This window comes from Beta vulgaris, chromosome 1 (genome assembly GCF_026745355.1).
Source record: "Beta vulgaris subsp. vulgaris cultivar EL10 chromosome 1, EL10.2, whole genome shotgun sequence".
In the NCBI taxonomy this organism is placed as follows: Eukaryota; Viridiplantae; Streptophyta; class Magnoliopsida; order Caryophyllales; family Amaranthaceae; genus Beta; species Beta vulgaris.
In genome coordinates this window covers 32,534,321-32,555,638 of record NC_079202.1, presented here as the reverse complement: position 1 = coordinate 32,555,638, position 21,318 = coordinate 32,534,321, and the positions used below count along the sequence as shown (strand labels likewise).

General features: G+C 34.9%; 2 protein-coding genes across 2 annotated transcripts; one reads left to right on the top strand and one right to left on the bottom strand.

The window, feature by feature from the left end:
• Positions 1–322: 322 nt before the first annotated feature.
• On the top strand, positions 323–4,152 carry LOC104897998 (elongation factor 1-gamma 2). Its single transcript, XM_010684992.4, is given in 10 exon segments — positions 323–479; positions 576–625; positions 1,355–1,504; positions 1,587–1,647; positions 1,726–1,778; positions 1,910–1,943; positions 1,946–2,010; positions 2,096–2,522; positions 2,525–2,596; positions 3,378–4,152. Coding segments are annotated over 9 exon segments (1,251 nt in total). The 5' UTR covers positions 323–479; positions 576–616; the 3' UTR covers positions 3,758–4,152.
• LOC125497490 (agamous-like MADS-box protein AGL11) lies at positions 3,729–21,196 on the bottom strand. The gene is made up of 6 exons (XM_057391754.1): positions 21,174–21,196; positions 20,663–20,782; positions 20,549–20,591; positions 6,103–6,144; positions 5,751–5,908; positions 3,729–4,367 (listed from the first exon to the last, which is right to left on the bottom strand). The coding sequence occupies exons 1-6, from the start codon at positions 21,194–21,196 to the stop codon at positions 4,364–4,366; spliced, it is 390 nt and encodes a 129-aa protein (XP_057247737.1). The 3' UTR covers positions 3,729–4,363.
• Positions 21,197–21,318: the final 122 nt, after the last annotated feature.

The window sequence follows — 21,318 nt, the reverse complement described above, 5'->3', positions numbered from 1 at the left end:
TGTTTAGTTTGACTTTCAATTTGTTAATATAGTCACTGACAATTATCTTATCTTCTACTTTGTTGCAAATTATACGATAACTTCTTCTTTTTTAAATAATTATATGTCACTTTGTTGGTTTTAAACTTTTTTTTTAAAATAAACGCAAACAATCAGCATCGCGTGCAGTTTTGTACAGGTGTTAAACTAGTTCGAGAATAATCAAAGGTTAACTTAATTTTAATTTATTGTTGACAATTTTTTTTAAAAAAAAACTATAAAAACGATTCTACGAATTTTTTTAAAAAATAATTCCTTTTTTTCCCATTAAACACCACTGAGAATTGAGATAGTGAGAAACTGAGAATATACCATTTGTATAAGAAACCCTAAAATTTACATTTCCAAATAGCCTAAAACCCCTCGCAGCCTCCCCCATCTCCTTCTCTTTCCTCGCCTCACTCTCCCTAGTCCACGAGCTGAGCCTCCGAAATTCTTAGGTTTTTTATTTCTCTCTCTTTCTTTCTCATCTCAAACCCTAGAATTGTTCTCATTTTAATTCTCTTTTTTTTTTTTTTTTTTTTACTTTGTTTCAGATCTTATCTTATTTGGGCCAACGTAATCGCAGAACCAAATCATGGCTCTGGTACGCTATTTCCTTTGTTCTTAACTCTTTATTTTTTGATTTTATCCTCCAATTGTTGGAAATTGTTAGCTAAAAACGATGCTTACTTTTTATTTTAAGTATTGTTTATTTGTTGATTCTGGATTTTGTTTTGGATCTGTTAATGGTGATATTTGAATTTAGTCTAACTTGCAGGTTTTGAATTTGTGGATTTGATGATTTTGTTGCTGGAAAATGATATTGATTGATATTCATTTCGTGGAGAAATTGTAAATTTTACGAGATTGTGATTTTTCTTATATATTGTTTGGAATTAGAACTTTGAAATTTGATCGTTTATGCGATTGTGGATTGCATGCAGTTCTCGAATGATTTTTAATTTTGTATTGTTAAACTGCTAATTCTTATGGAATTTGAGAGATATTTTTTTTATTATCATCTGATTAGTGTAGTACATCGATTTTGATTATCATTTGGTTTTAGTTTTGTTGAGATCTTTTTGTCAATTTTTGTATTTGTTTATGATGTTATATTTTGTTTGCTATTTCCATTGATTTTATCTACGGATAGACAATAGTATCCCCTGTATTAGCAATATTTGCATCAGCCATTTGACCACATAGGGTTCCTGTTCAGTGAATAAGAGTTGTATAATGAACTATACACGTCTGAGTTTCGAGTCAAATCAACTGGCATTTGGTTGTACGCAATAGATTTTTTACTTCCATACTGAAAGTGGTTTTGTTTCAGGTCTTGCATTCAGGACTCCCAAATAAGAATGCCTATAAGGCACTTATTGCTGCAGAATATAGTGGTGTGAAAGTTGATGTGGTCAAAGATTTCCAGATGGGTGTTACCAACAAATCGCCGGAGTTTCTTAAAATGAACCCTATCGGGAAGGTAGTTTTTTTATCCTGTAGAGTTTGATATTTATTTTCATTAAAATTCTTTTCTTTCTTCTCTGAGCAATGCTTTTTTTCAGGTGCCAGTTCTGGCAACCCCTGAAGGTCCTCTTTTTGAGAGTAATGCCATAGCGAGATATGGTGAGTTTATGCTGCTTATCTTATTATGTTCGTGTCTTTTAGCTGTATTTGTTTATTAATTGCTGTATTTTTTTGCAGTAACACGATTGAAGGCTGATAATCCTCTCTTTGGCTCATCAACATATGAATATGTAAGATTTAAATTCAGCATTATGACTTTATGGTTGATGGTTATCACAGATGCATATACGGTGCTACTTAGCATAGTTCACTGAAGTTTGCTGGTATTGTCATTTAATATTTTTCCATATCTTTTTGTTAGGCCCTCATTGAGCAGTGGATTGATTTTGCATCCCTAAGATCGATGCACATATTGCCCGTTGGTTATATCCAAGACTTGGCTATTTTGTACATCTTCCCCCAGTGAGTTATAAATGCATGCCCTTTTATGATACTTGAATATTGCTTTAAGAGTAGTAGCTGACGTGACTTTTACTTTATCTTGAAGGCTGAAGAAGGTGCCATTGCTGCACTGAAGAGGTCATTGGAAGCATTGAGCAAACATCTTGCTTCCAACACTTATCTGGTTGGAGACAGTGTTACATTGGCTGATATCATTATGGCCGTCAACTTGTTTTATGGATTTAGCCAAATCATGACCAAGAGCTTTACCTCTGAATTCCCTCATGTCGAAAGATATGTCTGGACCATGGTTAATCAACCAAATTTCAAGAAGGTGTTAGGTGAAATTAAACAAGCAGAGTCTGTCCCAGCTGTAGCAAAGAAGCCTTCACAGCCTACCAAGCCTAAGGCTAAGGAGGAGCCGAAGAAGGAGGCCAAGAAAGAGGCACCCAAGCCTCAAGTAGAGGCACTTGCAGAGGAGGAAGAAGCACCCAAGCCAAAGGCAAAGAATCCTCTTGATCTTCTACCCCCTAGTAAATGGTTTTGGATGAGTGGAAGAGGCTATACTCCAACACTAAAACCAATTTCCGTGAAGTTGCAATCAAAGGTATTGTTGGTTCAATTCCTGTTCATCTTTCTCTGACTTCCTTCTTATCTCGCTTTGATGATTTTCACAACGTAGTATTGAAGAACTTGTGATGGCCAAATTCGTTTTCCCTTATTTGCTTTGTGTTATTTCTTCCTGGATAACTTTGTTATGCTTCATAGTTTCTACTTTATAGCTAGTGTCATGCAAATGTGTTGCTGTCAATCTCAATCTGTTGGGGTGTTTTCTGTCTTGAATCTTGATGGATGAATATCAAATCTGTTTGAGAATTTATTGATAGCTGTTCGTCTTCTTACGGTGCTTCATACGCCATGGACCATTGTTTTCAGAATGTTCTGTTATCCCATGAACCTTTTTATGTAGAATTATTATCAGTTGTAATTTTGGAGATGGATGTAGTAAACATTATAAATAGTCTCTGACTCTTAGGTGGAACACAAGCGTTTTCAACACAGTACAATCTGGCCATACAGCTGCTCATGCTTGTAGTAACAATATAGGGGAATTAGGGTAGCAAATGATTATTAAAGGACATGTATCTGCTACATGAATCTATGGATGCAGCCGTCAATAGACACTGATACATGTGAGTTGTGACTGATAAGGTGTAAACTGAATTTGAGCCTCAGTTGATATATAGAACCTAGAATTACTCTATGAATGTGTAGGCCAAGTGGTTGAAGTTGTTGAAGATTGCTTATCGTGTTCAGTAAACACATTTGTATTCATTTGCTTATTGTGCTTGTTGAGTCTCTCACAAATGTCTTACATGTATATGCAGGATTCTGGGATATGTATGACCCAGAAGGCTACTCACTATGGTTCTGTGACTACAAGTACAATGAGGAGAACACTGTCTCATTCGTTACCATGAACAAGGTAGGTGGATTCTTGCAAAGAATGGATCTTGCACGTAAGTATGCATTTGGCAAGATGCTGGTGATTGGATCAGAGCCCCCATTCAAGGTCAAGGGTTTATGGCTCTTCCGTGGACCAGAGATCCCTCAATTTGTGCTGGATGAGTGCTACGACATGGAACTCTACGAGTGGACCAAGGTGGACATCAGTGATGAGGCTCAGAAGGAACGTGTTAGTCAAATGATAGAAGATTTCGAGCCTTTTGAGGGAGAAGCTCTACTGGACGCCAAATGCTTCAAGTGATTTAGTGGTGCTGTTCAATGCCGGGAGAGGTCATGTAGTTTGGTCGTCCTCTGGTTTATGCTTTTGTCATATTTATTGCTTCCTCCCCTATATAACTTCTGTGTTAGTGTCTTGTCTTTATTGACCTATTTTCTAGTTCCTATTTTTTTTTTTTTTTATGTTTTCGGACCTTTTTTTTGCGGGATCTAAGTCAGCTAGTGACAACAATGACATCTAAGTTCATTACGAGCTTGCAACGAGTAGATCTTGAGTTGAAAAAAATTAATGTTTGTGTGGTTTTGTAGTTTAAATGATTGTTTTAAACAGATTAATTCAACAATAGCACTGTGAATGGTTGGTTAATCGGGCGAGCCGATTTTGTGCTCAGGAATAATCTATAGTTAAATTGTTTTGTAGTGGCAGCTGTATGTTCATTGCACAACTGATATATTTAATTTCAGGGGCAAATTTTAGCTAATTAACCAAGTACGACAATTATTAATCCTATTGATGTTGAAGAAGATACTTATTTTTGGCCGAAAAAGAGCCTATTTGTAAACAGAGACAAATTTGGGAGAGCAGATCCTGTTGCTACTTCATGCTCCACGGCGTCAAGTTCCATTTTATTCACCTGCATAGAGTAAGTATTGACGTTATAATGGAAAATGCAATATGATGATTAAGGACTGCAAGAATGCATCGAAATGATCTAGGACTGTCCTAATTATAGCAACTGCTTTAAGAGAAGTAAGAGAACCCAATTGTAGTATATTTTCCTACTATGGTTTTTAATCAAGATTGAACGCATTGTCAAAAAAATAGTAATCTAGAATGACCTGTTGAACTAGTTATATAGTGCCATGTTACATACTCCGGGGACAGAGCCTAGGAGCAACTGAAACTGAGCAAGTATTGATTTTCTTTTCCTCAAATAAAATCAAAGAGCCACTAAAATTGTGTTACAACACGGTAACATATCTGACTTATGTAGTCTCCAAAGTTCAGACGGCTAATTGACTATAGTTGGCACTCCAGATAAACGACGTTACAAACACATAATCGTGTCTTTCTTCATTTATTAACAAATTATGAAACATAATTGGTGCGGTTCAAAGGATAACAATCTAAAGAGCCAAGCATAAAGGACAAGTATATTTATTTTTTCAAGCCCAATTATTTATTTTTTGACACTTAATTGTATTTTGAAGTCCAATTAATTATTCTTGATAATTGATTGTTTTTTAATAAATATTTTTAAAAATTAATAGATATTTTGAATAATTAGATTTTGTCATTTAGATAAGTGATTCTCGATTTCAAATGATATTATTTAATGAACATAACTTTTTGACTTCGGATAATAAATAATATCTGATCAGATATGTGGTTGCGCAACGCGCATCTTGATGCATCTCGCTCACCAGAGTGCACTCACGCAACATCAAGACAGTCAACAAAATTTAGAGATACAGAAGCCGGTGTAAGCTACACATGCTGATGCGTGTCGCGCATCACTGGTGCGTGCTGATCACCGTGCTTGCACGCCACACAACACGAATCTTATCTCGTATTTCTATTTCTCTCCATAAATAGACCTCGTTCCATTCAATTTCTAATTTATTTGCATAGACTAGACATAAATCATATTTAGTAGATGCGAACAATGTGCGTATTTGATTCATGATCATATTCATATCCTCACACTCAAACCCGATATTAGGTTCATTGACAAATTATGAAGTCATGACGGGAAAATCTACCTCAAATAAGTCTTTAAGATGTCTTTATGGTTTCCCCAAAATCCAATTAGGTTAATGAGTCTTTCTTCAAATACTTGCTGTCGACTTCCTTTTCAAAACAAAGACCTTTATAATAGTCAAATTCGCGCTCATCAGACAATAATTTTTTTTTCTACAGATGTCGATTTTCCCACATTTTAGTCGCAACCAATTCAAAACGTATAGATTCAGAGGACTTGGCAACCAAATATGATGAGAGGACTAAGATGATTTACCTAAGGTGAAGTATTTTTTTGTCAGCATCAGTAAATTCGGAGCAATCCTGTAGCATGTTTTCTGTAAGTAGAGGATCTCGCTGCAGAAAAGGGTGGACTAAATCCAAATTGTCGTTTGGCAGCATGTTTAGCTGTTGGAGCCTATCAACTTCAGCAATCTAAAATACAAAATTGTATGTAATAATCAGGTTCAACTATAACGCATAATTATAAAAATATAATCTGAAATTCTGAATTGTTATGTGCACCATCATGGTATCAGTATGGAATTTGCACCAAAAGAGCTAGTGTTGGTATGAAATAGAATGTCCATAATAATTCAATATAGGAATTTAGGCATTTCATGACATACCTTAGCTCGGAGAAATGAGTTTTCATGGTCAAGCTCTTTCTCCTGTAGATAATCACACACAGTAAGATTATTGGTGTAAAGGTGTTTTACAAGAAAGGTAATTTACTAACTAGTACTGTCTAATTCAATGCCAAATCCATATACCCCATATCTATTTTAGTTACTCTCAAATTAATGTCTCTTTCTAAGTATAGTTATTTAGCTTTCTAGTTTACCACACGAGGAATGCCAAATCTAAAAGAATTATGCGTAAAAAGTTACATATATCATTGGCAATCCGTGAATAAACTGAATCATATTTAACGAATCGATAAATGTCGTATATTATTTTTTTTTTGACATCAGACGATCATACAAGAAATTAACAATGAAAATTGAAGAAGGAAAACACAGTAAAGCACCTAACTAAGAAAAAGAAAGCGAAGAGTGGCACCACCATTTTGCTAAGCGTCTGACCACTGCTAGCTGTTGATGTGGTACCCATACCACCTGACATGTGTGGAAGGCGTCGGCCTGTCGTAAGATATTATCAATTGTCCATTTTATAGCTATTGGCCCTTTATTACCCGTGCGCAGGATGCGAACGAGTCCCCGTGAGTCTGTGAGGATGCGTATATGTCCATAATTGTTTGACGCCGCCCATGTGCAAGCTTGTTGGCAAGCTTTGGCTACCATTGAAATGAGGGACTCTGAATAGCAAAGAGTACCATGTTGATAATGTGATGTCTGGTGCCCTGTGCTCGCCACCACGCTATACCACCCAGCCCTTTTAATTTATGTTGGTATCCCGCAATTTGTAGTGTAATCTCTGGTTGGCCAGAATTATAGTGTCCAATGTTTGCCACGTCAAATCCAGGACGAGTTGAAGGGTCAAGAGGATTTCTAGTTGGATCATGACGTTGTTGCGCAAAAATGGCATGAAGCCGCATATTCTCACTCAGTTGTACAGCAATTGACGTAGAAGTAGGCCGTTTTTGTCGAAAAACTTGCGCATTGCGTAACTTCCAAATAGCCCATAGAGTACCTATATATGTTATAATATCAGAATCTGTTGCCCCGTTGTTGTTTAGAAGCGTGCACAGACAATGATACATCCAGTCCTTCGTCGACATGTGCTGAGAATTAGAGATAAAAGCTTTGAGAGGGCCAAGATCCCAAGCTTCAAGGGCTAAAGGGCACTGTTGGAAGAGATGTTGAGTGTCTTCTTGGTCATGTAGGCAAATAGGACATTCCCCAGATGTGGTAATGCCTCGATGATGGAGATTGTATGTGGTAGCAAGACCATTATGCCATAGTTTCCACAAGAACAATTTCCATTTTGGCATGATGTTCAGTCTCCAGATGATGCGAAAAATTTTTTCATCCATAGGAGAGGTCATGCTGCAGATATCATTTTTTTGTTGGAGAAGTACTTGGTAACCGGATTTAGTAGTATAAGCTCCTGAATAAGTGAACGGCCAAATTTGAATGTCGTTGACCGTCGGACAGTGCGGGAGCTCAATTCCTTTAATGCATCGTGCTGTAGTTTGCTCAAATAAAGAGTTAATCTTTCGAATATTCCACCCTTGGTTGTCTGGGAGCAAAAGATCTTGGACCTTAAAATTTCGTACAGTGGCAAGGGGAATTGTATCTTTAAAAATAGGTTGGTGATCAGGGAGCCACTTATGAGTAAGAAGGCCCAAATGCTGTCCATTTCCTACCTTCCACCTACACTTGTCGTTAAAAAGTTTTTCAGCATAGAGCAAACCCCGATGTCCCCAAGAGAGTTGGCGCCGTCTAATTAATTGCTGCCCCAAAGTTATCCGAGATGTTAGATACACTCTGGAGAGGAGTAATTGAGGATTTTGCTTGATGCGCCAGACTTTGCCCATGAGAAGGGCCTGATTGAAAAGCCCCAGATTTCGGATACCCAAACCTCCTGAAAACCGGGGACGGTGGAGAAGGTCACAAGACTTCCAGTGTATACCTTTACCAAAGCGATCCTTCCAGAAAAAACTGGCTATGATACTGTCAATTTTGTTGACAATCGTTGTAGGAACCCGAAAAACAGAGAGATAATGCCTTATGGCCCCAATGAGGACCGAATTAATAATGATGAGCTTGGCGGGCTGTGATATATCCATATGACTCCATTGCGAGATTTTTGATGTAATTCTATCTAGTAATGGAGTGAAATGTTGTAGTTTCCGGTCCTGAATATCGACTGGAATACCCAAATAAATACCGAGAGAAGGAGCCGATTCCATACGTAGTAGATCTTTATATTGTTGTTGAGTATCTGCCGGAATGTTTGGGCTAAACTTTACAAACGACTTCCGAAGATTTAGAAGTTGACCTGATATAGCACAAAACCTGTCGATAACCGTTGCAACACCTTGACATGCTTCCGTAGAAGCTTTGAAAAAGAACATCGCATCATCAGCAAAAAACAAATGTGATATACTTGGAGCCCTAAGATGGACTCGAATGCCTTTAAACTTGGAAATATCGGTAGCGAGAGTTGTCATCCGCGACAGAATATCCATACAAAAGAGGAATAAATATGGTGATAACGGATCACCCTGTCGTAAACCACACGACGGCACAAAAGAAGGGGTAGCAACCCCATTAATAAGGACTCTGTAAGTGACTGTTGAAATGCACTCGCGAATTAATTGAATCCAATGAGGCGGAAAACCATAGGCAACCAGTATGCGAAGGAGAAAGTCCCATTTAACCCGATCATATGCCTTATTCATATCCAATTTGAGAGCAGCCAGAAATTGATGATTGCGTCGCTGTTTGTTAATAGTATGCATTAACTCATGAGTTAAGAGGATGTTATCCTCCATATTCCGTCCCGGAATAAACGCATTCTGATAGTCGGCAATTAAGGTTGGCAATAGATGCTGCATCCTGTTAACCATACATTTGGCAATACATTTATATAAAACATTACAGAGACTAATGGGGCGGAGGTGATTTACCTCTTGCGGAGGGGTGACTTTGGGAATAAGCACCAGTAGCGTAGTATTCCATTCCTTGAGTAAATAGCCCGTTTCAAAAAATCTTTGAATAGCTGCTGTGATAGTAGGCCCAAGAGTCGGCCAATATTTATTTAAAAACTCTGCGTTATACCCATCCAGTCCAGGTGATTTATTGTCAGCCAGTGAGAAAAGTGCGAGTTCGATTTCTTCTGAGGAAATTGGGCGCAACAAATCATGACTCTCCTGGGCTGTGATAACAGGAAGATCCAATTCCCGGAGCACAAAGTCAATATTATGTATAGAATTATTCGTGTCCGAAGCCGAAGATGTTAGTAAGTTCTGAAAGTGTTGTTTGATGATGGATTCAATCTCAGATGGCGTATGGACCCAGGTGCCATCTTCCATGCGAAGCATGTGTAAATAAGTTTGCTGCTGTTTCTGACGAAGGCGTCGGAATAATATTTTTGAGGGTAAATCACCGAGTTGAATGACGTTATTCCTTATTCGCTGTTTCCAGTAGGTGATAGCCAGAGTTGCCTCATTAATTATTAGTTGCTGGTGGCGGGAATAATCTACACCTTGACGTGGTGTTATGATCTGTTGCCCTTTGTCATCTAATTGGTCAAAAATCTGTTGCCAATTAACACCCCAAAAGAGGCGCCTATCTAAACACCAAGTTTTGAGTTTTTTTCGAAGGATATCAAGCCGCCGGGTAATAATGTAAGCAGGTGATCCTACAATACACAGATTCCACACCTCATGAACCATTAAACATACCTCATGGAAATGGAGACTCCAATTTTCTATTTGGTAGGGCCGCCTAGCCGAAATAAATTTTGGTGTTGTGTGGAGCAATATCGGCCCATGATCGAATGCACAATAGGTAGATTGCGAATATATGCTTGTGGAAAATTGTGTAGCCATGCAGCCGTAGCATAGCCTCTGTCAAGTCGTTCCATTATTAATTGGTCCTCTTCACGATTGTTAGTCCACGTGAAGCGAGGACCTGAAAAAGGAATATCCTGTAAATTCAAAGCCATTTTCCATGCTATAAAATCATCCCAACCACCAATCATAGCGCCTCCCCCATTTTGTCCTCATAGCAATCTAACTGATTGATATCACCTAAAATCAATAATTTGTCATACTGACCGAGTAACTGGTAAAGTTGATTCCATAGAGCAAGGCGAAGACTAAGATACGGAACACCATACAGAAAGAGGCGAAGACTAAGATACGGAACACCATTGATAAATGTCGTATATTAAAGGAAGATATCATACCTCATGTTTTTTTTACTGGCAATGACAATTCTCTATTATTTGCAACATTTTGTTTTTGGTAATATACTTTTTCTTTCTCTCTCCTATTACATGGGGTTCTTTTGTTATATTACATACAAAGGAAAACATTGATACTTGTGCAAAGGAAAAGGCTGTGAGTAATTAAAATTGGAGGAAGTATTATCATTGATTTATACGTGTCACACACATGTGATGAGGAGCCACACTATAAGAGGGTGTTTGGTATGGTAAACGTAAACGGAATGTAAATGATTTGGATAAGGAGGGGAAATGGAAAGAATAACCGTTACCTTTAATTGTTGTTTGATATCTTATAGGAACGGAAACAATTGAGAGGATTATGATTGAGTAAGTAAACGTGATTTGTTTCCACTAGTTTGATAAGGGTAACAAATGGGGGGATTATGTTTCCCCTTGAAAACGGTATTTGTTACTTAACACTCATACCAAACAATTAGAAATGGAAATACTTATTTGAATCCGTTTCCTACATCAAAATTTTCCATACCAAACACCCTCTAAATGTGTTTTTTAAAATATGTCTATTGTTGCGCATAGATTTACTGTGCTGCAAAATCCGCAACAATATGCCTCTAAAATTGCAACAACAAAATAATAATCAACTAGTGCACTAAATATCGAAGAAGACACCACCCCAGTTCTTTAAAGGTAATTAAGAATCCTAACATTGGACACCTGAAATCCTTTGGGTGCAAGTGTTATGTTCAAAAAAACGATAAGGATAACTTGGGGAATTTTCAAAGCAGCGAGCAATGAAGCTTTTGTAGGGTATTTATCTCATATTAAGGGTGTCTTTAACGCAAGTTTGGAAGAAGGAGTTTGAACTGAATTTTTGTAGAGTTTGGTTCCAGACTCATGTTAATTGGAAGGAAAATTTGGAGGAGTTTGGATATGGGTTTGGATTTTCAAGACTCTTGCTAAGACTCTTGCTAGTGGGTTCCACGACAAATCAACTCCACTTTTATAACAACTTGGATATTGAAGAGCTGGAAGTTGGAACCAAGTCACACATATTTGATGTTGCCAAATTAAATTGTGACACTTGTTTTAATTTTTTTTCAAAAAATATTGTACACGCAAATTCTTTTGTCAAAATACTTAAAAATAACCTTTTTGCGTATTTTTTTCATTCTTCCAAATTCTCCCATATTAAGTTTCTTTCTCTCTCCAAAACTATTTTATCCTCTTAAAAAAATATCTAGCTATTATAATTTTAATGATATAATAGTCGGTAAATATTCGAATTATATATTCTCATGACATATTGAGTAATTAATAAAATAGATTAAATATAAAATAATATGTTAAATTTTTTGTAGAGAGTCTAAGGGGTAAAATGTAAAACTGAAATGAGTCTGAAGAATAAAAAGTAGGTAAAAATGAGTGGAAAGTTGATGTTGCACATTTTGAAGTTTGGATTGGGGTCTGAGGGATAAACACACCTGAAGGCATAAAAAGTATTAAAGTATTCCTTCCATTTTTTTTTAATCTACACACTTTTTTTTAAATATTTTTTAATAAACACACCCTAGGTCATGGTGACTTAGATACTACGTCAGAGGACTAACTTTACTGAAAGGTTAAGTTAGTGGTTGGAGCTCCAAGATTGATTTTATTCTATCATGTCCCCTCACATTAGTGTCCATTAGGCTTGACGTATGGATGCATCATATGTCCCTTTATACCCAACAGTAAATTCCACTTTGAAACGGAGGAATGAGTAAGATTTGAACTAGGGACCTTCTTGTTATGTCAGCTTTGATACCATGTCAGATGACCAACTCAACCAAAATGTTAAGCTGATGGTTAGAGCCCCAAATTGATTTTATATTATACTCATGCTTTCCCATAATGGTCTGAACACTTTATTTTTATTTGTTCCAAATTAGTTTGAATACTTCCAATTTTGGCATGGTGTCACAATTATTATACTAGTTTCTTTACACCCATTTGACATATGTTCTATCTCTATCAATAAATAATACCAACTTTCTCTCTTTTAAAATAAAAACAATACCCATCACCAAATCCTATCACATCTACTTTTTAATGGAATAAGATTTGTTAACTACAGTACAACGTAACTCATCACCTTAAATTACATGACTCCAACAAGTTTTTAGATTTTTCTGAGATGACAGAGTATCACCTATTAATTTACATGTTCTTATGATGTTGCATAGGAAACATGTTTCCGAAGTCGCCAGTCATGATTGATATTATGACATTTGGCTTACTATAATATGTCGTAAATGTAAAATCAAGTTAGCAAGTAGTTCTGCTAAGTTAGATATTGCTGCATTCCTCATGGATTTTACAACCCTAAATTAATGTAAATGGCAATGAAGAGGACCAGTTGGTTAGATTACAAGGTATTCCTAAGACAAGTGGTAATGGTGAAGTGGTGGAGATTCTTCATTCTGTTAACAGGAAGATGAGTCTTTTACATCGTGCTTTTGCTAAAGAATCTATTAAAGATGTTGCCTTTCGAGCCTCTCAGCAATAAATGCATCCATAACTAACACACAACTTGATAAGCTCATCTTTGCCATGTATCATATTTGAATTTTGCCTTCTCCCACGTTTTCCACTTATTCTCTAAACCTTTTGGACCTTTCTTACTGTAGTCTCCTTTTGCATATGCCTTTACTACTTTATTTAACTACGGAGTTGGATTGTCAATTGGTTGTTTATGTAGCACCAACGAATGATACCCTTACTTGCTTTTTGAACCGAGCCATGCGAATCTCTTGAGCATTACTTATAGTTGTCTATTTTTGCTCTACTTTTGTCTTTGCTATTTTTTCGATGATGCCGAAAGGAGAAGAGATAATGTGCAGTTTTCTTATTTAATTATTTGTTAATCTTGTTAATCTTATTTAATAATATCTTCTTTAATCTTCTAAAAAATTTAGCCTGCATTCACTTTAATGAGCATGTATGTTTGTCATCATCAAAAAAGGAAAAAAATGCTAATTCATTAGTTTGGATGCTAACGAAAAAACTACGAAATGCACAACTTTTTTTTTACGGGAGAAATGCACATCAATTCATATGCTTATTATTAACGCATATTCATACTTGGTTGTGATTCTAGTATACGTTTGCAGGTTGTTAGAGTCATCAAGCTACCTCAAACTATCATGGCACAATTTGAAATACTGAGCTAATTTCAAGACGAGCTTCAAGCTAATTAAGTCATATTCTTAGATCTTCTTACCAATGTGCTACTTCCCCATTTTAGGCATGCAAGATATTTAGCCTATACAATATTCAATTTCATGGAAACTTGTTTAGTTCGTTAGCAAGTTAGTGCTAGGAATATTAAGTTTTTAGGGAATTGTTCCCTGTAGAGTTTTAAGAAAAGAAGTTAGTTCACTTACCAAGAAAAAATGATTGTTTTAAAATACATTTAGCAAGCTATATTTATACCAACAAGATGCATCTTTCTTTTAGGGAGCTCATTTCATAAGTTACTCAAAAGTTAAGTGTGCTTGGATGAAAGTGGTATTTGTTAGAATATAATCATTACATATGTATAAACTTTATCTAAAAGTTAGCATGTAAACGTGATCGTGATTATAGTTTTATTTATTGGATTATTAAGATATCTTAATTAACTATGTGCTATTATGTGTAGAGATCCAATTTAGTCTCTTATTTTATGATGGGCTAAATAGGAGACGTAATAAGCTTTATATATACATATTAGGATTAATGTTAGGGTTATATATGGTCCCAATTCATATGATTGCCTATTCTTTGTGACAACTCATCATCAGTAGAACAACAAAGGAGATCACATAGAGTTGGAAGATCCAAACATCCACAACTCATCTCTCCAGTTCTGTCGATAATTAATCTTGTTTGAAATTTCTAGTTTGAATTATATCTAACAATTGGAATAAAGAGCCTTCTTCATACCAGATTGGTTGGTGGTTGATTCAATAATTTTCTTGGTGCATTGATTGACGTTTACACCATAGAATTATATTAATTAATTAAGCTTTTGTAGTCTGTACATTTATGTCTCTATTATATAAGTCAAGGGGGAGCTCTGGTGTTCCCTCCTGGAAATACTTATATACCCTTAATCTCACAAAAAATAATAAAGTAATTTTTTTTATTCATTTCCTTATTTACAAATATGGATAATAAGGAAAATTCTAAATTACAAAGAAAATTACATAAATATATGTAAAAAGAGGAAACTCACAATTGAAAATATAAATCGATGGCTAAATCAATTTTCAAACTTTTTTTTTGAAACGAATTTTCAAACAATTATAAAAGCAAATATTGACAGAGATTCTTATTATCAATTTATAATTTCAAAAAACATGCATTAACAAACCATAAAAGAATTAAAAACTAAGAGAATATTCATATTTTTTGGAGCTCACAATTAATTGGGATAATAAATAATTAAATAGATAAATATACATCATCAAATAATATCAATTAATAATTTATTTTTTATTGAACCACTATCACTATATTATGGCTAAAAACCTCAATTACCCAGTGAAATTAAAATAAACTACTACTCATACAATACGCCTATAAATATATGTATTATTGGATAAATGAGAACATAACCTTAGTAATTGTTTAAAAGGAGAGTTGTCAAATTATCATTTAGTAAGGTTAATTCTGTTTGGCATTGAGTGATTGAACAAATTTGGGAAAATCATTGTCCTATGGAGGTGGCTCCTTATGTGCTTATGGACGTCGTCCTTAAATTAATATATACCTGGCTTTTCCCCTAAAATAAAAATCCGTCAAATACAAGATAAATTATCCTACTTCAACATAGCCCTTCATGGAAAATATTACTCTTTACACTAGAGCAATGCTAATAAAAATTCATAATGCCCATCAATATTAACCATAAATATTAGACTCTTAATTTAGTTTATAAGACTTTTTGATGTTACTATTTATATTGATATACGGTCCCACGCATCGCATGCATATATTGCTAGTTATGTTTTGTTGGATTAAAGTTCTAATGGAACTACAACTGCAGCTACACCTACTTCTACTATACATCCTATTGTATCTTAGCTTTTCTACGGTAATAATTTTATTATAACAGAATTACTTAGAGAGCAGTATTCTTGTTATTACAACTCAGCTATAAATATGAAATAACTTGTACTATTCAGAAATAATAAAACACTCTTACATTTCTCTCTCTATACTTACATTCTATGGATTGAGTACTATCTTTGGTTTGAATCTCTGATTGATAACATGGTATCAGAGCTTCATTCCGCACATTTTCTGTTCGTTTAATTCCAAAATTCAAGTGGTGTTCTTGCTTAGTTCTATTGTTCTGTTGTTAGTATGGAGTTTATTTTGTGATTCCGTGATAATTTGAGATGGATTGATTAATGAAATTTGTGATTGTGAGTTGTATTCTTCGAATTGATGAAAAATTTGTTGATTAAAGTTGAAATATTTAGTTTTTTTTAGTAAAATCTTGTTGGAGAATTGTTGAAATTGTAAAATCTCGTTGGAGAATTGTTGAATTGGTGAAATTATTGAATCTCGTTGGAGAATTGTTGAATTGTGTTGATTGAACTTCAAAATTGTTGAAGAATTGAATTGATTCTTGTTGTTTTTTTCTTGAAATTTTATGGTGTTTCCGAAGTAATCTTGAGATTATTGAAATTTTTTTAGGTGTTCTTGTTTCAAAATTGAGTACAACAATACCTGAACCTACCATTGTTTTAGGAAGTGTATATTATATACATCCATCTGATTCTTCTCACACGAAGTTAGTGAATGATATGTTTATTAATTAGAAAAAATTATGGAAATTGGAAGCAATCCATGATGCTTGTTTTATCATCTAGAAAACAGCTTTGTTTTGTAGACGATGCTTTAGAAGAACTTACTGCAACAGATATAAACCATAAGGCTTGGCACGGATGCAATGACTTGGTGACTGGTTGGTTGCTGTTTTCTCTTGAAAAGCAAATTGCTAAAAGCGTTTGGTATTGCAAAAGGCTAGAGATCTATGGAAAGATCTAGAAGATAGGCTTGGTCAAGGCTTAGGAACTGAACTATTTTCTTTACAGCAACAAATATCCTTGTTTTTCTCTAACATGAAGACATTATGGGATGAATTAGATGATCTGGACGCCTTGCCTGTTTGACATGTGGTGCTAATTTTACATGTACTTTAACCAAGAAATAGTTAAAAACTCAGCAAGATCAGAGGTTAATGGTGTTTTTTTTGATGAAACTTAATGAAGATTACATACAAGCAAGAACTAACATCTTAATGATGCAACCTTTGCCTAATCTGAGCACTGCATACAAATTATTAGTTCAAGAACAAATGCATCAAGAAGTTAAATGTAGTCACACAACATGAATTAGTGGCATTTGGTTCTTATGACAAAATAAGATTTGGTGACAAAAATCACAGAAAACTCCTCTTATTCGGCTCCTTATTCTGGTCCTAAGCAGAATTTATCCGGACAAAAGAGAACTTCTGCTTGGTTTTGTGACTACTATAAGACTCCTGGGCATGGTGTTATCGTTGCTACAAGTTATATGGATTGCCTCCTCATCTAAAAGATAAAAGAACAACTTATATTGCTCAAGTTGTTCCAGATGAATGTGATACACAACATGATGCATAAACCAAAACTCTGTCAAGTAAGGAGTATAATCAGCTCATTTGTTTGCTGAAAAAGCAACAAGATACTGATAATTCATCAGTTGAACAACATGTTACACATGGAAATGCTGTAATGGCAGGTAAATTTTGTTTTCTATCTGGTACTGGCATTTCTTGGGTACTTGACAGTGGTGCAACATACCACATTTGTCCTGATTGGAATTTTTTTGATACATGTCAAGATATATCTCACTTGGATGATTCTATAACTATTCATGATGGTAGAAGAGTAAAAAGTGTGTATAAAGGACACATACATCTAAATTTTGGCATAACCTTGCAATATGTGTTACATGTTCCCCACTTTCAATTCAATTTGAATTCTATTCCTAAATTGTGTAAAGATATAGCTTGTTTTGTAAATTTTACATCTGATTCATGTTTTATTCAGGAACCCTCTTTGATCCAACCTGTGGTTCTTGGTAATTTGAAGCCCGGATTATATTGCATAAATATTTCACAACATTCCAAGCCTTCCTTAGATACTGCTAGTCATATTGCTTTTGCTTCTGTTTCTTTTTCAGCTAATAAATGTAATGAATAAGCCAAACTTTAGCACTTAAGACTAGGGCATTTGCCATTTCATTCTTTGAAGTATATTCAACCTAGTCTAAATGTAGATAGTGCACAACCTTGTATCTGCCAGGTTTGTTCTGCTACAAGGCAAACCAGGCTTCCTTTCTCTCAAAGTTCAATAAAAACTACTAAATCTTTTCAGTTGATTCATGTGGATTTGTGGGGGCCCATATAACACTGTCATTCATAATGGTTGCAAGTTTTTGTCACAATTGTAGATGATTTCACTCGCCATACATGGGTTTTTATGCTAAAATACATATCTGATGTGGTCCAAATTATGGAAGATTTTTTTGCCTATGTTCACCACATAGTTTCATTGTTTAATTGAATGTGTGAGGTATGACAATGCTAATGAGCTTTATGAAGGCAAGATGCTCCAATTCTTTCTTAAAAATGGGAGTGATACATCAAAAGAGCTGCACTAAAACTCCACAACAGAATGAAGTTGTGGAGAGAAAGCACAGACACTTATTGGAGGTTGCTAGAGCTTTGTTCTTTCAATCACAAATTTCTGCTACCTATTGGGGAGAGTGCATCCTCTGTGATGTGTATTTTATAAACAGACTTCCTTAAAGGTTCTTGCTCATATTTCCCCTTATAAAAGCTACATCACAAACCTCCAAGCTTAGATCATCTAAAGGTTTTTGGTTGCCTTTTTTTTTTTTTTTTTGTTTCTCTCAAAGCCAGTCAAAAGGGTCATGCGATATCTTCAAATGAAAAACACTACCTGGTCACATATAGGAGGTCAGATCAATTAGAGATAATTGGATACTCTGACTTCAATTATGCTGGATGCTAGGATAGTTCTATATCCACATCAGGCTATGTTAATCTGCTTGCAAGAGGAGCCATATCGTGGAAGAGTGCTAAATAGGAACTTATAGCAACATCTACAATGGAAAAAGAGAGATGAAATTTTTGAGGCATCCAATCATGCTTTATGGCTTAGGAGCGTAGTTAATGGATTGCAAATTGCAGTGCCGTACGCCAATAACAATATGACTTATTTAAGAGAAAAATATATTGAAATCAAGTTACGTGTAGTTAAAGAAAGAGTTCATAATGGAAAATTTTCTATGAAACATATTGGAACAAGCTCTATGGTTAGGGTCCACTTACTAAGGGATTAAAATCCAAGGTGTTTCATGAGCATACTACTCACAAGAGTGTTATGTCATTTGATGATGTTCAGGTCTAGTGGGAGTTTGTGTTATAAGGTTCTGTTTGTTATGGACACAAGTTTTGTCTTTGGATAATAATTTCTACATGTTTTCCAGTTTATGGTTCACTCTGAGTTATTTTGACATTGATGTCACTCAAGAATAAAGAGGACTAGTTGCAATAGTCAGGTTGAAGGTCACATTGCATAAATATCCATGCTACACAAGCATACTTAATCTATGTTATTTAGCTATGTTGGTACACACAATCATTTAGGACTTAGTCACACATGACAAAAGTGACTTTGGTGTTATGTTGACATGATTAATGGACGAGATTGTCCAGGGATACCTTTAGTTATGGTAGCAAAGATTACGAGCTCAAATTTTGTACACAATATATAAGGAACTACATGTGGCTGAAATGGGAGATTGTTAGAGAATGATCACATGGACCTACATGTATGATTATATATGTACATAAGCTATCTGAAAGTTAACAGGTAAAAGTGATCGAGATTATAGTTTTATTTATTGGGCTTGTAAGGTATCTTAATTAAGTATGACTACTATGTGTAGAGACTCAGTTTAGTCTCTTATTTTATGATGGGCCAAATAGGAGATATAATAAGCCCTATATATACATATTAGGTTAGGGTTATAATACCCATTTCATATGATTGTCTATTCTCTCTTACTACTCATCATCAGTAGAATAATAAAAAAGATCATATAGAGTTGGAAGATCTAAATACCCACCCCCATCTCTCCAATGAATCAAGGTACGCTTTTCCACTTATGTTCTACCGATTAATCTAGTACGAAGTTTATAGTTTGGATTATATCTATCAGTCTTCGGACGTGTGACCTCCTGAGAAGTTTCTCTAGCACACATGAGTGAGGACAAAATGCGTCGGAAGAATATGTGGGTACTCAGTTTCGCAATTGTTAAAGTTAACAGTTGGGGAGATTCTTGTATATTCTAGAATTAGGAGCACGAGGGTGTGCCTTGTAATATAGAGTTGAATCCAATTGTGTCAAGATAATTTTTCACATAGTAAAGAGTTGGAAAATTCTACAAAGTTTAGGAAATCCTACAAAGTGTAGGCGAGGAGAAAACTTGTTGTATGTTGAACCTCGTTACAATTCTCTTATCTCCTTTACTCTTTCTGCACTTTATTTTCTCTTTATTATCAAATTAAAATAATAATTACACTTGGCTAATCTCACTTGATCAGGTTAAGATTATTCTTTTGTGAACGAGTTCTAATCCGCTACTATAACAACTTGTTTGGTTTATTCTTAGTGAAGGAAAAGGAAAGAGAAAGGGAAAGGAAAGGAAGAGAAGGAAAGGAAGAGAAGAGAAGGACAAAAAACCTTAATTTTCCATGTTTGGTTTAAAATATCTCTTTCCTTCCGCATTCCCCACTTTAGGTGAAAAGAAAAGTGAAATTTAACTAAGGAGTCTTTCCTTTCAATTCCTTCCATTTTCTTTCATTTAAATTTTTTTTTTAACCAAACATTGGAAACTAACAACTTTCCTTCCACTTCCTTTCAAATCCTTCTTATCAAACAATCTGTAAAAATTGAATTGTTGGTAACATAATTTAATATTTTAATTAAATTATCGACCATTTAACTCAACCCCTATCATAGTCTTGGGGTGCATATACACTCTTTATAACAAAGAAATACTAGGAAAATAAGACTAAGAGGTGTTACCTTTTTCTGCAAGAACTCAATATCAGCAAGTAGTAGATTCGTTCTGTACAAAATATTCAAACTTTGTCACCAAAACTTGGAACGAAAATTAAAGTAATATCTGCTAACCATTACGTAGAAGCAGTAAATTTTACCTTTTTCGATCTAATCCTTGAGATGCCTCTTTCAAGTCGATTCTCCACTTGCTTCAACTCCTTAATAGTTAAGGAACTCAAGCATTCACCCATTAGATTTCTGCACAATCATTAGATTGTTTGGTGAATAGGTATAAACATTAACTAAACAAACAACGGATAAAAGTAAAGGTGTTCATAAAACCGTACAAAATAATTGTGAAGTCGATCTAAATGGGCGATAAGCGTACTAGAAAAAGTAGGTTTAAAAGATTAGATAACTAGAATGCTTAAACGTTCATAATTTTTAGAAAACGATTAACTGAAAAAATAAAATATTTTTCTATTCTATTTCATTATTGTGATTATTTTAGAGTAGTTAGTTTAGTTATTTTCTAATGTTTTGCAAATTCTTGGAAAAGCAGTATGAGCTATAACACTACGGAAAACAATGGATAACTGAAGAGTAAGTATATACAGAGACAATATTACAAGGCACACATAAGACTAACATGAGACGTAATGATTCACACATGTTTGATTATGATCTAGCAGAAAAAATTAACAAAACTGTAAAATGTTAACTAAATGTAAAAAATGTCAACCATAACATCAATCATCAAACCACCGTAATCATAATCCAAACACAATAACTTT